Raw genomic sequence first — 12,609 nt, 5'->3', positions numbered from 1 at the left:
TCCTCTTCTTTCTATATTCCAGGTTTTTTTGTGGATAGGGTGATTAGTTGTCAACTTAAACTATGGATTCCCAACCCCCAGTTTTGAGTTGGATGTTTAGTTAGAGAAAGCTAGGAAGTGTCTTTCTTTCTTTTTTCTCTTCCTCCCTCCGGTCAGTTCTCTATTGAGACAGGGTTTATCTGCATATTCCTCTTTGTCCTCAACTTCCCCTGTAGACCAGGCTGCTCTCTCCGTCTCTCTCTCTCTCTCTCTCTCTCTCTCTCTCTCTCTCTCTCTCTCTCTCTCTCTCTCTCTCTCGCTTTTGAGACAGGGTGTCTCTGTGGCTTTGGAGACTGTCCTGAAACTAGCTCTTATAGACCAGGCTGGTCTCGAACTCATAAAGATTCTCCTGCCTCTGCCTCCCTAGTGCTGGGAATAAAGGTGTGCACCACCACAGCCCGGCAGGCCCAGCACTCTTGAGATGTGCATGCATCTTCCTCCTGAGTGCTGGGATTAAAGGCGTGGGCAGGGAAGTGCCTTTCAAGTATTTATTTATAGGCAAGACAGCGGGATTTGTGTTGAGAATGGCTTCGAAGTCTTGATCGTTCTGTTCCCACGCCCGAAGTGCTGCCATTAGAGGCGTGCATCACCAAACTCGGTTTATTTAGCTTTGGGATTCAAACTCGAGAGTTTCCAGCATTCAAGGTAAACGCTTTACCAAGCTAAGCGTGTATTACCTACCTGCCTGCCTGCCTACTTATCATCATCTGTTTACCAGCCATCCATCTGTTGGAAAGCACTGTTCCTTTTTCCCTTAACTGACGTCTTAGCCCTGTGGCTTCAGGAGGCCCTAAAGGAAGATGGCGCTTATCGCTGCGCGCATGCTCCTTGACGTCCAGTGTACGCGACTCGGGGGCGCGCACGTCAGGCAGTGTCGTTGCCTTACTTCCGGTGGTGCCGAAGCGGGGTTTCCGCGGGATCAGGCCGGCGTCCGAGGGTACTTGGTTGTGTGCGGTGGGGCGGGAAGAGGCCCGTTAGACGTGGGACTCCGGGGCGGTGGCGGCCCAGGATGAGGGGCGTCTGCTCCGAGGCTGGGTGCGCGATGCGTGAAGGGGTTGGGTAGCCGGGGTGTGAATGGTGGTGCGGGCTTGGGCCAGTGTTGAGCGCCGAGGAGAGCGCAGCTAGGACCCCTCTGGAATTTCTTCCCGCAGCCAACCCCCCAGGGGTGCAGTGCGGCTGGCGGATTGGCGTTCATTCCCTTGGTTGACCTCTCCTGGTCTCCAAGGAGCGGACTCTTACAGATGCTGTTGTTCGAAGCCCTTGGCGCGATCCCCGCACAGTTTCGCCAGAGCAGCGCCTGGCTGCTCCCCTCTCCCCGCACTCTTTCTGCGGTCCCCCTCCCTGAACCCCGTCAAGTCATCTGTGAAATAAAGGAATCGCCTAGGTGATTCCCACTCCCCTCCTCACTCATACCCTCCATGACAGGATCCACGGATCTTCTCTAGGTTATTAAGCTTTACCGAGACAAGAACCTGGGTTGTTACGGTGAGGGCCTCCCTTACCGGGCTAGAGAACGGGAATTGCGGAGGCTTAAGCTTAGCTTTATAGATCAAACCCTGGAGTCGGAGGGAACTTTGTTTTTAAGCGTGCCAGCAGTAAGTTTCCTCTAGTACCGTTTGAGCGGTCTTTCAGACTTGAAGGTTGTCGGTGACTCTCTGTTCTTGGACCTCGTTATCAAAGTGTTTTTGTCAAGAAGGGTGCAGCCAGAGGCCGGGGATGTACTCAGGTGCTGGAGTGCTTGCCTTACATGCATAAAAGGCTTTGGGTTCCTAATTCATAAAATGGAATTCAGTATAAACACCGCGGAGGCTACAGGATCACAAGTTTGAAATCTTCCCGAGTTAGATAGCAAGCTAGAAGTCACCCTCCAGTCCCTATGTAAGCGCTCAGTGCTTGGTCCAAATGCAGCATTGTTCAAGCCCACTTTCATTAGTTCCTCTCTCAGTGACTGCCTACATATCCACATCGTGCTGGATTCTGGAGACAGCAGTTAAGGATTCCCCTTTCTCAACTGAGTACATATCCTAGCCTTTGAGAATGAAGGAGCAGAGATTACAAAAGTGAAATGTGATGTTGTAAGAGTTACTTTAAAAATTTTGGATTACTTGTCTGTTGTCATTTGGATGTGAGTGCAAGTGGCAGTTCCAGGCTGGCCTAGAACTTATTGTGTGGACCAGTTATGCTGTGAAGTCACAGAGATGCACCTGCCTGTTTTCCTAGGCTGGGAAGAGAGGTCTGTACCATCTCAGGAAGCCTGAGGTAGCAGAAACTTATGAGATTAAGGTAACACTTAGTCAAGGTACCATAACATTCAGTATGGAATTTAATTTGAGGTAGGGTCTCATCCTGTGCTAAAAGTCCTAGGCATTTGGTGTCAAATCCTACGTGGATGATTGAGCTTGGGGATCATGAGATGAAAACTGATCAAATGTTATTACTGCTACTCCCCCACCCCACCACAGGGTTTGAAGCCTGTCCTGGAACTAGCTCTGTAGACCAGGCTGTCCTTGAAGTCACAGATAGGCCTCCTCCTTTTCCTCAGTGCTGGGATTGAAGGAGTTTACCCCCCCCCCCACACCCCACACTCCCACTCTGTTATTACTGTTACCACTACTGAGGTGACCAAGGCTTGCCCTGTATCCTTTTAGGATGGACCAGAAGTGGGACTTGTACAATGTTGTCCTGTAAAAAGAGAAGAGCTACAGTGACAGAGTCTGTGCACCAGCAGGATGACCAGGAAGGAGATGAGTTAGACTTAGAGTCAGCTGTGAAGCCGGAATCAGTGCAGCTTAAAGACTTTGGGCCAGAGTCACTGTCCTGGGGCCAGCATCATGAGAGTGCAGTGTGCCCTGAGGTGGACTCCACTCGTGACATAGAGAATCAGCTCAGCGTGGAGGATCCGTCTCTACACCCTAAGATGCTCACCCAGCATGGAAACTTACCGGTTTTGCAGGCTGTTGATGTAGCCATCTCTCAGGAAATCACCCTTCCTTCCTTGGAGTCTTCTCATTCCCTGACTATACACATCGATAAAGAGAGACTCGAGGCCACGGCCTCAAGGAAAGGGAAGAAAATTGTCTTCCCACCTGGGCTGGTTACCAGAAAAGACCAAGGGCATCATGCTGTCATAGTGGAAGCTCCTTCAGGAGAGCCGGATGGAGAAGTCAGGGCAGAAGGAGGTAAGGGGAATGGTCTCGGGTGCTTTTCTCTTGCCTGTTTAGGTTGAGCATCCCTGGTCTGAAGCTCTGCATTGTAGATGCTGCACACTTAACTGTTGGAGTACTACTGTGATGCTGTAAGTGAAAACTCCCACTCCTGGCCTCAGGGGAGGGGCTGAGTCAGAACGCAGGCTTTCCCAAACCTTGTATGCGCCTATCTTCAGATGACAGAAGGGCTGTTTATGAGAAGTAAATGAGTTGCCTGTTTAAGTGTGGGTCCCATCTCAAGATATCTCATGAAGGTACTTCTTCCCATTGGACTCCAGCTTTTCAGATAAGTGACAGTTAGGTGACCTGTGCCATTTTGTTGTTTTCTTTTCCTCTTTTTGAGTCAGTTTCTCTCTACATAGCTCTGGCTGTCCTGGAAGTCACTAAGGAGGGCAGGCTGGTCCTGAACTCACAGAGATCCACCTGCCTCAGGAGTGCTGGGAGCAAAGGTGTGCACCGCCACCCCTGGCTTGTCCTTGCTGTCTGTGGTGCCTTTACAGAGAAGTGTGTTTGGAAGGGAAATTTCTGTGGTGTGGCCTTGCACCTGGAACTGTTCTTCTCGTTAAACACAGTGACCCTTATGAATGGCTCTAGGTTTGTTTTCACATCCAACCTCTGCATTCTCTGTTGTTGCTCCATCATTAAAAAATTGATGTGTATGTGTATTTCATTTGGATGCATATGTATGTACTTTGTACATTCCTGGTGACCATGGAGACCAGAGGAGAGTGCCAGAACCTTCAGAAGTAACATTAGGAATGGTCTTGACCCCCTATGTGGGTGCTACTTATCAAACTTGGGTTCTGATGAAGACCTACTCTTGCTCTTAGTTTCTGAGCCATGTCTGTATCCATTGCCATCCCCCTTTCACTTTGAACCTTTATTCTGCACATCTGGAGAGGTGAATTATGAGTATTCTGTTAAGTTGTGAATTCATAAATCTGGCTGTGTGGAAGATGGCAGCAGGTTAAGGAAGACTATTGTTTGGACATTGAGAAAGAGGTTCTAGAGGTGACGAATTCTTTGGAGTAAAGGACCTGCAGGCTGCAGGTGACAGAGTGGTGGCATATACACTGGGCTAGGACAATTTATATAGCGATACAGAGACAGAGGAGGATGGTGACTGAGTATCTCAGAAGAATTAGGAAAAGGTTACTTAGTGGCAGATCAGTTTTCAGCTGTAAAGACCATTGTGTTTCTTACTTAGGTATTGTAATTTTTGTCCTCAGTAACTATTAATAGGTAAGCAAACCTAGCACCACCTCTTACTTTGTTTGCAGTGCCAGAGGTTGATCTAAGGGGCTTGTACATACTAGGCATGCACTCTGTTACAGCCCTGGTCTCCTATTGATTTCTCTCTCTCTCTTTTTAGAACAGTTACTTTTGCTTTTTCGAGATAAAGTCGTCCACTGGAGCTCATGGTGGTCTGAAATTCCTTTCTCAGGCCTGTCTGGGCTTCAGCATATGCCTTCTTCTGCCTCTACTTTCTGTGTGCTAAAGTGGTAATTACTTATTGTGCTAGCTTTCATTATTTTCCAAAATGTTCATATTTAAGTTTTTGATTACTATATGTGAATTTGAAGCTGGATTATAGAGCAGTACACTCTATCAAAAGCCAAGGGATGGGATATAGGTAATAGTTGGGGACTCTTGCTTTACATATTCATGGCCCTGGATTTGACCCTTATTTGTGTGTGTGTGTGTGTATGTGTATGTGTCTATGTGTATTGTTTCTGATCACTATAATTTCAGCTATTTCAAATAGTGTATACTATTTTTGATTTTTCTCTGTCTTTTAAATTATGTTCATATTTATTCTGACATATGCCTATAAGGGCAAATCTCTGTTAGTAAGTATTAGGAGGCAAAGACAATAATTTTGAACAGAAGTTAGGGTTTTGACTGCAGGTGAGGCTCAGCCACAGAATGCTCTTGTGTCCATCAAGTCTGCGCTCAGTCTCCAACAGTCTGTTTATTTGTAGTGATGAACATCTAGCTTAGGGCCTCCTGTGTTCTGGGAATGCTCTGACTTGGGTAGAACCCCAGCTCTGCCTTGTTTCTCTCTCTGAGGTCGTCAGCAACTAGCTTTGTTGGTTTTGTTTTCATTTAAGTTTTAATTACTTTGTAAGAAAGATTTATTTATTTTCTATGCATGAGTTTTTTGCTCACATGTTTGTTGTTGTGCACCCATGTTCACATCTGGTGGCAATGAGATCTGAAGAGGCAGCAGATAATCCGGAACTGGGTTTCCGACGGTTTTGAACTGCCATGTGATGCTGGGTACTGAACATAGGTTCTGTGGAAGAACAGACGTGTACTCTTAACTGCTGAGCCGTCTCTCCCTCCCACCATTAGTCAGAAAGCCAACTGTTCATCTTATGTGTTTGGGTCTTCTGTCTGCATGTATGTCTGTGTACTGTGAGTGTGCCTGGTGCCCACCAACGCTGGAAGAGGGTGTCAAAGATTCCCTAGAACCTGAGTTTCAGGTATGTTGTGGGCTGCCATGTGGGTGCTGGGAATCAAACCTGGATCCTCTGGAAGAGCAGCCAGTGCTTATCAGGGTTGAGCATCCTTACCACACTCCACACCCAGGATAAATAAAGCAAAGGATGTTTGGAGATCTTTGTTTTTAAGACTTTTTTTTAGGGCTGGAGATTGGTTTAAGAGCACTATTATTCCAGAGGACCTGGATTTAATTCCCAGTGCCTACATGGTAGCTCACAGCTGTCTGTAACTCCAATTGCAGGGTATTCAACATTCTCACAGACAAACATACATGCAACAAAATACCAATAAGATAAATAATTTTAAAAATGATTTTATTTTTAAATTATATATAGTTCTTCCTGCATGTATGCTTCTACACCAGAAGAGGGCACCAAATCTCATTACAGATGGTTGTGAGCCATGAAGTGGTGGCTGGGAATTGAACTCAGGGCCTCTAGAAGAGCAACCAGTGTTCTTAACCTCTGAGCCATCTCAGCAGCCCCTTTAAGTCTGGAGGTCTTTAATGGTTCTAAAAAGCAGTGTGACTAAGTGAGAGGAAGAAAGTTTCAAAGAAAAGGAACTTTGTACCGTGCATGGTTTTGCTATAAAAATGGAAGAGACAGGGAGGGAGGGGAATTAGTATATATGAATTAATTTCAAAAGAATAATTGGAGCCGGGCGTTGGTGGTGCATGCCTTTAATCCCAGTACTCGGGAGGCAGAGGCAGGAGGATCTTTGTGAGTTCGAGACCAGCCTGATCTACAGAGCCTGTTCCAGGACAGCCTTCAAAACAATACAGAGAAACCCTGTCTCGGAAAAAAAAAAAATAATTGGTTCTGTCGAGATGGTTCAATGGTTCAGAGCACATACTTCTCTTTCAAAGGACTTTCAATTCCCAACACTTACTTTGAGTTGCTTACAGGCAGCTGTTGGGTGGTTAAAGCATTTCTGGTCTCTGAACACACCTATACTCATGTGTTCATGAGCTCACAGGCATACATAAACATACAGACAGACACACACACACATACACACACCACAGTATTTTTTTTTAAAGGACAGTTAAAGGGCGGGGCTGTAGTTGAGTTTCTAGAGTTCTTGCGAGCATTCATGAAGTTCTAGGTTCATGCCTCAACAAGGCATAAAACATGGTGTGGTGGGGATAGAGAGATGGCTCAGAGGTTAAGAGCACTGCCTGGTCTTCCAGAGGACCTGAGTTCAATTCCCAGCAACCACATGGTGGCTCACAACCATCTGTAATGAGATCTGGTACCCCCTCTTGGCCTGCAGGGACACATGCAGGCAGAACACTGTATTCGTAATAAAACAACATGGTGTGGTGAAGTACATCTGTAACTCTCAGCATTTAGGAGACAGAAGCAGGGGAATCAAGAGTTCCAGTGCGCTGGGTGGTGGCGCACACCTTTAATCCCAGCACTCGGGAGGCAGAGGCAGGCGGATCTCTGAGACCAGCTCTGTTCTACAGAGCTAGTTCCAGGACAGCCTTCAAAGCCACACCAAAACCCTGTCTCAAAAAACAAAATACACGCCGGGCGGTGGTGGCGCACGCCTTTAATCCCAGCACTTGGGAGGCAGAGGCAGGCGGATCTCTGTGAGTTCGAGGCTGGGCTGGACCGACAACCTCCAAAACAGTACAGAGAAACCCTGTCTCGTAAAAAGCAAAAAACAAAACCCCTCAAACTAACAAAAAAAGTTTTCTAGTGCTATTTGGCAATGCGTGTGTGGTTTTGAAGCTGAAAGACCCCTCAGAGTGGAGAGACCCTCCCTCAAGTCTCGGGGTTAAGCTGATGCCCCAATAATTCAAGAGAGACCATTTTTTTTTTTTTTTTTTTTTTTTTTTTGGTTTTTCGAGACAAGGTTTCTCTGTATTGTTTTGGAGGCTGTCCTGGAACTCGCTCTGTAGACCTGGTTGACCTGGAACTCAGAGACCTGCCTGCCTCTGCCTCCCAAGTATTGGGATTAAAGGCGTGCTCCACCAACGCCCGGCTAAGAGAGACCGTTCTTGATGCAAGCATATGAGGTTTATTCGGGGAACCAGTGCAATGGGGCCAAGCTCATAACCCTCTCAGGGGCAGGAGTTCGACCCCCAGTAGCTGTAGTTGTGGGGGGTTAAAGGGAAAAACCATAAAGAATGGGGGAGTTAGGCAAACACCATAAAGAACGGGGAAGTTAGGTAATAACTCATGCCTTAACGGGAAGGTTATAGGTTATCTTAAGCAAGCATTCTTTGGGCATTGTACAGTTAAACACTGAGCAGGAATGTGGTGAGCTAGTTCCTGCATCAGGGAGTGCTATCTTTTAAGTTTATCTTGAGGTCACTGGTTTCTCAGGAGAGGGCAGAAGAACAAGTTACTCTATGCTGGGCTAGTTGCTAGGGGTCTAAAAATGTTGAGTTGGGGTCTGTCAAAGCCAGCCTGAAGAGGAGCCCCTGCTTCATAAAACCAAACCGAAATTGTAGGCTAATTTGAAATAGTTCCAGATGTTTCAGGTGACAAAAGTCCCAGTGGAGAGGGCTCTTTTTTTTTTTTTTTTTTTTTTGGTTTTTCGAGACAGGGTTTCTCTGTGGCTTTGGAGGCTGTCCTGGAACTCACTTGGTAGTCCAGGCTGGTCTCGAACTCACAGAGATCTGCCTGCCTCTGCCTCCCGAGTGCTGGGATTAAAGGCGTGCACCACCAACGCCTGGCTGAGGGCTCTGCTGTCAACCTGGATATATGTACTTTGAAGAGCAGTTTTATATGGACTGAAAGGTGCTGGCATGCATTTCAAAAGATTGTAAGCTGGGCATTGTGGTGTTAACCTATAATTCAGGCACTCAGGAGGCTGAGATAGAAGGATTGCTTAAAGCTAGAGTCCAGTCAGGAGTACATTGCAAGACTCTGTCTCAAGAAAAGGCCAGTTGTGGGTATAGTGACTCATGCATGGAAGCTCCCCACATGGGGGGTAGAATTCAAGGTCATCTTTGGTTATACAGTGACATTGAGGTCAGCCTGGGTTACATAAGACCTGACTTTGGAGAAAAAAATATAGAGCTGGGTGTGCATGTTGGGACAGTCCTTCAATCCTAGCACTCAGGAGGCAGAGTCAGGCAGATCTCTGTGAGTTGGAGGCCAGCCTGGTGTACAGAGTGAGTTCCAGGACAGTCAAGGGGTTTATAGAGGGATCCTGTATCCAAAACAATCAAAAGAAAAAAGAAAGAAAGCAGGACAAATGTGTAGCACATACCTGAAATTTCAGTACTTGGGAGAATTACTGTTAGTTGTTTTCAACCTGAGCTGGCCTTGAATTCACTGTGAGTCCAAGACTGGACATAACTGAGAGCAGTTCTCTCCTTCCACTGTGTGGGTTCTGGGAATCACACTTGCTTACAGTCAACTTTGACCTGGTAGATTGGAGAGCAGTTACTACAGTTCTTGTTAAACAAAGCCTGTTGCGTGTTGCCTCTGGAGGTGACTTTGGAGTCTATAAACAAAGGGAGGAAGGAACAAAAGTGTTAAGGATTGAGTGTTTATTTAAAATAAAGACTTTTTATTTTATCTTTTTTGGTTTTTCGAGACAGGGTTTCTCTGTGGCTTTGGAAGCTGTCCTGGAACTAGCTCTTGTAGACCAGGCTGGCCTCGAACTCACAGAGATCCGCCTGCCTCTGCCTCCCAAGTGCTGGGATTAAAGGCGTGCACCACCAATGCCCGGCCCATAAAGACTATTTTTATTATTGTTGGGGTAATGCTCCAGTAGGAGCATGTTTGTTTCAGGTAAAACTAAAAATACCAATACGATAATAATTCAGAAGATTGCAAAGGATATACATTTTTTGTTTTCTCCTTCGAGCCAAAGACTCAGAATATTGTCACTTAAAAACTACCAGCTGTTGGGAGGTAGTGGTGCACGCCATTAATCCTAGCACTTGGGAGGCAGAGGCAGGCGGATCTCTGTGAGTTCCAGGACAGCCTGGTCTACAGAGTGAGTTCTAGGACAGACAAGGCTACACAGAGAAACCCTGTTTCAAATAATCAAAAAAAACCACCACCACCACCTGCCAGCTTTTGAGTTCTGTTATTAACAGGTGTGCATCACTTGTCTACTTAATGCTGTTTTGTTGTTTTGTTTCTTAAATGTATGAGTGTGTGTTGCCTGCTTGTGTGTAAAAGTATCACATTCACATACTGCTGCCAGAGGCCACAGGGGTTGTGGGATCTGGAATCCCCTGGAATGGGAGGTAAGGACACTTGTGAGCTTCCATGTGGGTGCTGGGAGCCTAAGTTGATCTTTAGAGTAGACTGCAGGTGCCCTCAAGTTCCAGAGCCATCTAGATGGCCATAGGGTGACAATCAGTGATAAATGATTTGGTTTCCTTTTTTGAGACAGTGTCTTCCTTCCTTCCTTCCTTCCTTCCTTCCTTCCTTCCTTCCTTCCTTCCTTCCTTCCTTCCTTCCTTCCTTCCTTCCTTTATTCTTGCCCCCGTTTCCCGTCCAGAGAGAGAGAGAGAGAGAGAGAGAGTTTTCCTGTCTAACAGCCTTGGCTGTCCTGCAACTTTATAGACCAGGCTGGCCTTCAACTCACAGAGATGCACCTGCCTCTACCTCCTGAGTGTCTTATGAGCTCAGGCTAGCCTTGAGTTTTATGTATACCCTAGGCTGGCTTTGAACTTGTGATATTCCTGCCTTTACTTCCCTCTTGCTGGGATGTACCATTCCCTGTTTATCCAGTCCAGGCCCCATGCTTGTTACTCATGAACTCCACTAAGCTACATCTTACTGACACTTGGTTCCTTTTGTAATCAAGTTTAATTGGAAACTATGCAAACACACAAAAAACATTCCGGAAATGTAGAAAGTAGCCAGGTGTGGTGGTATGTACCTGTAATGTTTGCCTTTGGGAAGCTGAGGCAGGGCACTATGTCTCCTGGCTAGCTTCAGCTATGTAGGGAGACCTTGTCTCAAAATAAAAACAAGGGCTGAGAGACAGTTCAGCCATTAAAGCCTGTGTTCCCAACCCATATGTCAGAATAAAACCAACCACTCTCCCCAAGGAAACCCCAAAGAAATGAATACAGAGTTCAGTGAGTATCAGACTGCCCCTTATGCTCGTGAAGTGATGAGCGTTTCTCCAGTCCCTGCTCTGCCTCCTGCCCTCCACTCTCTCCCTTTGGTCCCCTGTAGTGGCTTCTTGGGTATATCTCAGAGATATTTTGTGATATGCAAGTGCTGATGTATTCTTTTCTTTCTTTTAGAACATGGGTTTCTTTTTATGTTGAATGTTTTCTCTTTGAGAATCTCGTCTTTGGGCTGGTCTGAAGGTAGCAAGCCATCTCAGTTGATGGTACAGTTGGACTCCTGCTCTACACTTCCCTCTCCTCAGTGCTGTGCTTGACTCTCTCAAAAAAATTAGTTTTAAAGACAGGGTCTCAACATACATCTTTGCTACCTGGAACTCACTCTGTAGACCAGACTGGCCTCAAACCCAGAGATCTGACTGCCTCTGCCTCCCCAGGGTTGGGCTGATGTGCCAAGCTCTACTGTTTGCTTGTGTGCTTGTGTGTGTTAGTGCATATGAGGGTTTGGAAATCAAAGGACAGCTCCTCCCAGGAATAGTTCTCTCTCTCTCTCTCTCTCTCTCTCTCTCTCTCTCTCTCTCTCTCTCTCTCTCTCTCTCTCTCTCGTGAGACAGTCTCGCTTTGTAGTTGGCCTTCCTTCTTCTGTGTTCCCAGTGCTGACATGTGCCATCTAGCATATGAGTGAGTCTTCTTTCTATGACAACTTGATTTTGTTTTTCTTTTTCCTGAAACTCCATATGTGGATCAGACTGTCCTCCAATTTACAGTGATTCTCTCAAAATGCCTGTGTTGACCAGTTGACTTTCATGATTCTTTTTGATAGTATGTATTTAATAATTCCTGGTACATTAATTTATTTGTTCTGTAAAACTATTTATAGAGTCAGGAATGACTGCATTTGTTTGTTTGTTTGTTTATTTATTTATTTAGAGGCCTAGCCTCGCCATGGAGCCTAAGCCTTAAACTCAATATCCTTCTGCTTCAACCTCCCCAGTGCTAGGGCCATAGTTGTGTGCCAGTATGCCTGAGACATTGTTTTATTTTTACAAATGTAAAAATTTTTGTCTGTTGTAGTTAGTAGTTTCTACTGCTGTGAAGAGACACTGTGGCCAAGGCAGCTCTTACAAAAGAAAGTATTTATTTGGGTCCTGGCTTATAATTTCAGTAGATTAGTCCAGGATCACGTTGCCAGGGCGTATGGCAGCATGATGGCAAGTATGATGCTGTAGCAGTAGCTGAGACTTGACATTTCTAATCCACAGACAAAGAACCCCTGGGCCTGGCATGGGCCTTTGTGAAGCCTCAAAGCCCGCCCCCTGTGCCACTCTTCCTCCAACAAGTCTGTACCTCCTAGTTGGTTGAACCCTTCTCAAACGGTTCGCCAGCTGAGGAGTAAGCATGCAAATATATGAGCTTATGGGGCTCATTCTCAAGCAGACCACTGCTGATGTGTGCGTGTTTTGCCTATCTGTATACCAGGTGCTTGCCTTATGCCTATAGAGGGCAGGAGAGGACATTAGATCACCTGGAATTGTAGTTACAGGTGGATGTGAGTTGCAGTATGGGTGCCCGGAATTGCAAGAACAGCCAATGCTCTTAACCTCTGATCCAGCTCCTACTTTGGACATTTTTGTATCTTTTCTCGTGTTATTTTAATGTTATTGGTCAAGTCTAAATAATTGTCTCTGTAATCATCTGGTTGTCAGTGTTGTGAATTGAACCCAGAGCAGTCATATGTACTAGGCTAACTCTCTACCACTGAACTAAACCCTGAAAAGGTCTTCTTTTTCTTAGGAAAGCATAGAG

At 46.1% G+C, this 12,609-nt stretch overlaps 1 protein-coding gene across 8 annotated transcripts in view; it reads left to right on the top strand.

Moving 5' to 3' along the window:
- The first annotated feature begins 910 nt into the window (after positions 1-910).
- Gon4l (gon-4 like) overlaps positions 911-12,609 on the top strand; it is a 59,089-nt gene continuing 47,390 nt past the window's right edge. For 3 of the 8 annotated variants that reach the window (XM_040752434.1, XM_040752435.1, XM_040752431.1), the window contains exons 1-2: positions 998-1,074; positions 2,688-3,218. In XM_040752434.1, the coding sequence (XP_040608368.1) occupies positions 2,714-3,218 (505 nt within the window). In that variant the 5' untranslated portion in view covers positions 998-1,074; positions 2,688-2,713. Of the gene's footprint in view, positions 977-997; positions 1,075-2,687; positions 3,219-12,609 lie in introns of those variants that run through there. The other 5 variants (XM_040752437.1, XM_040752436.1, XM_040752433.1 and 2 more) reach the window with 2 other exon arrangements.

The sequence above is a fragment of the Mesocricetus auratus genome, unplaced genomic scaffold (assembly GCF_017639785.1).
Source record: "Mesocricetus auratus isolate SY011 unplaced genomic scaffold, BCM_Maur_2.0 Super-Scaffold_100009, whole genome shotgun sequence".
Taxonomy (NCBI): Eukaryota; Metazoa; Chordata; class Mammalia; order Rodentia; family Cricetidae; genus Mesocricetus; species Mesocricetus auratus.
Note: the sequence above shows the minus strand (reverse complement) of the source record. Positions and strands in the feature narration are given on the sequence as shown.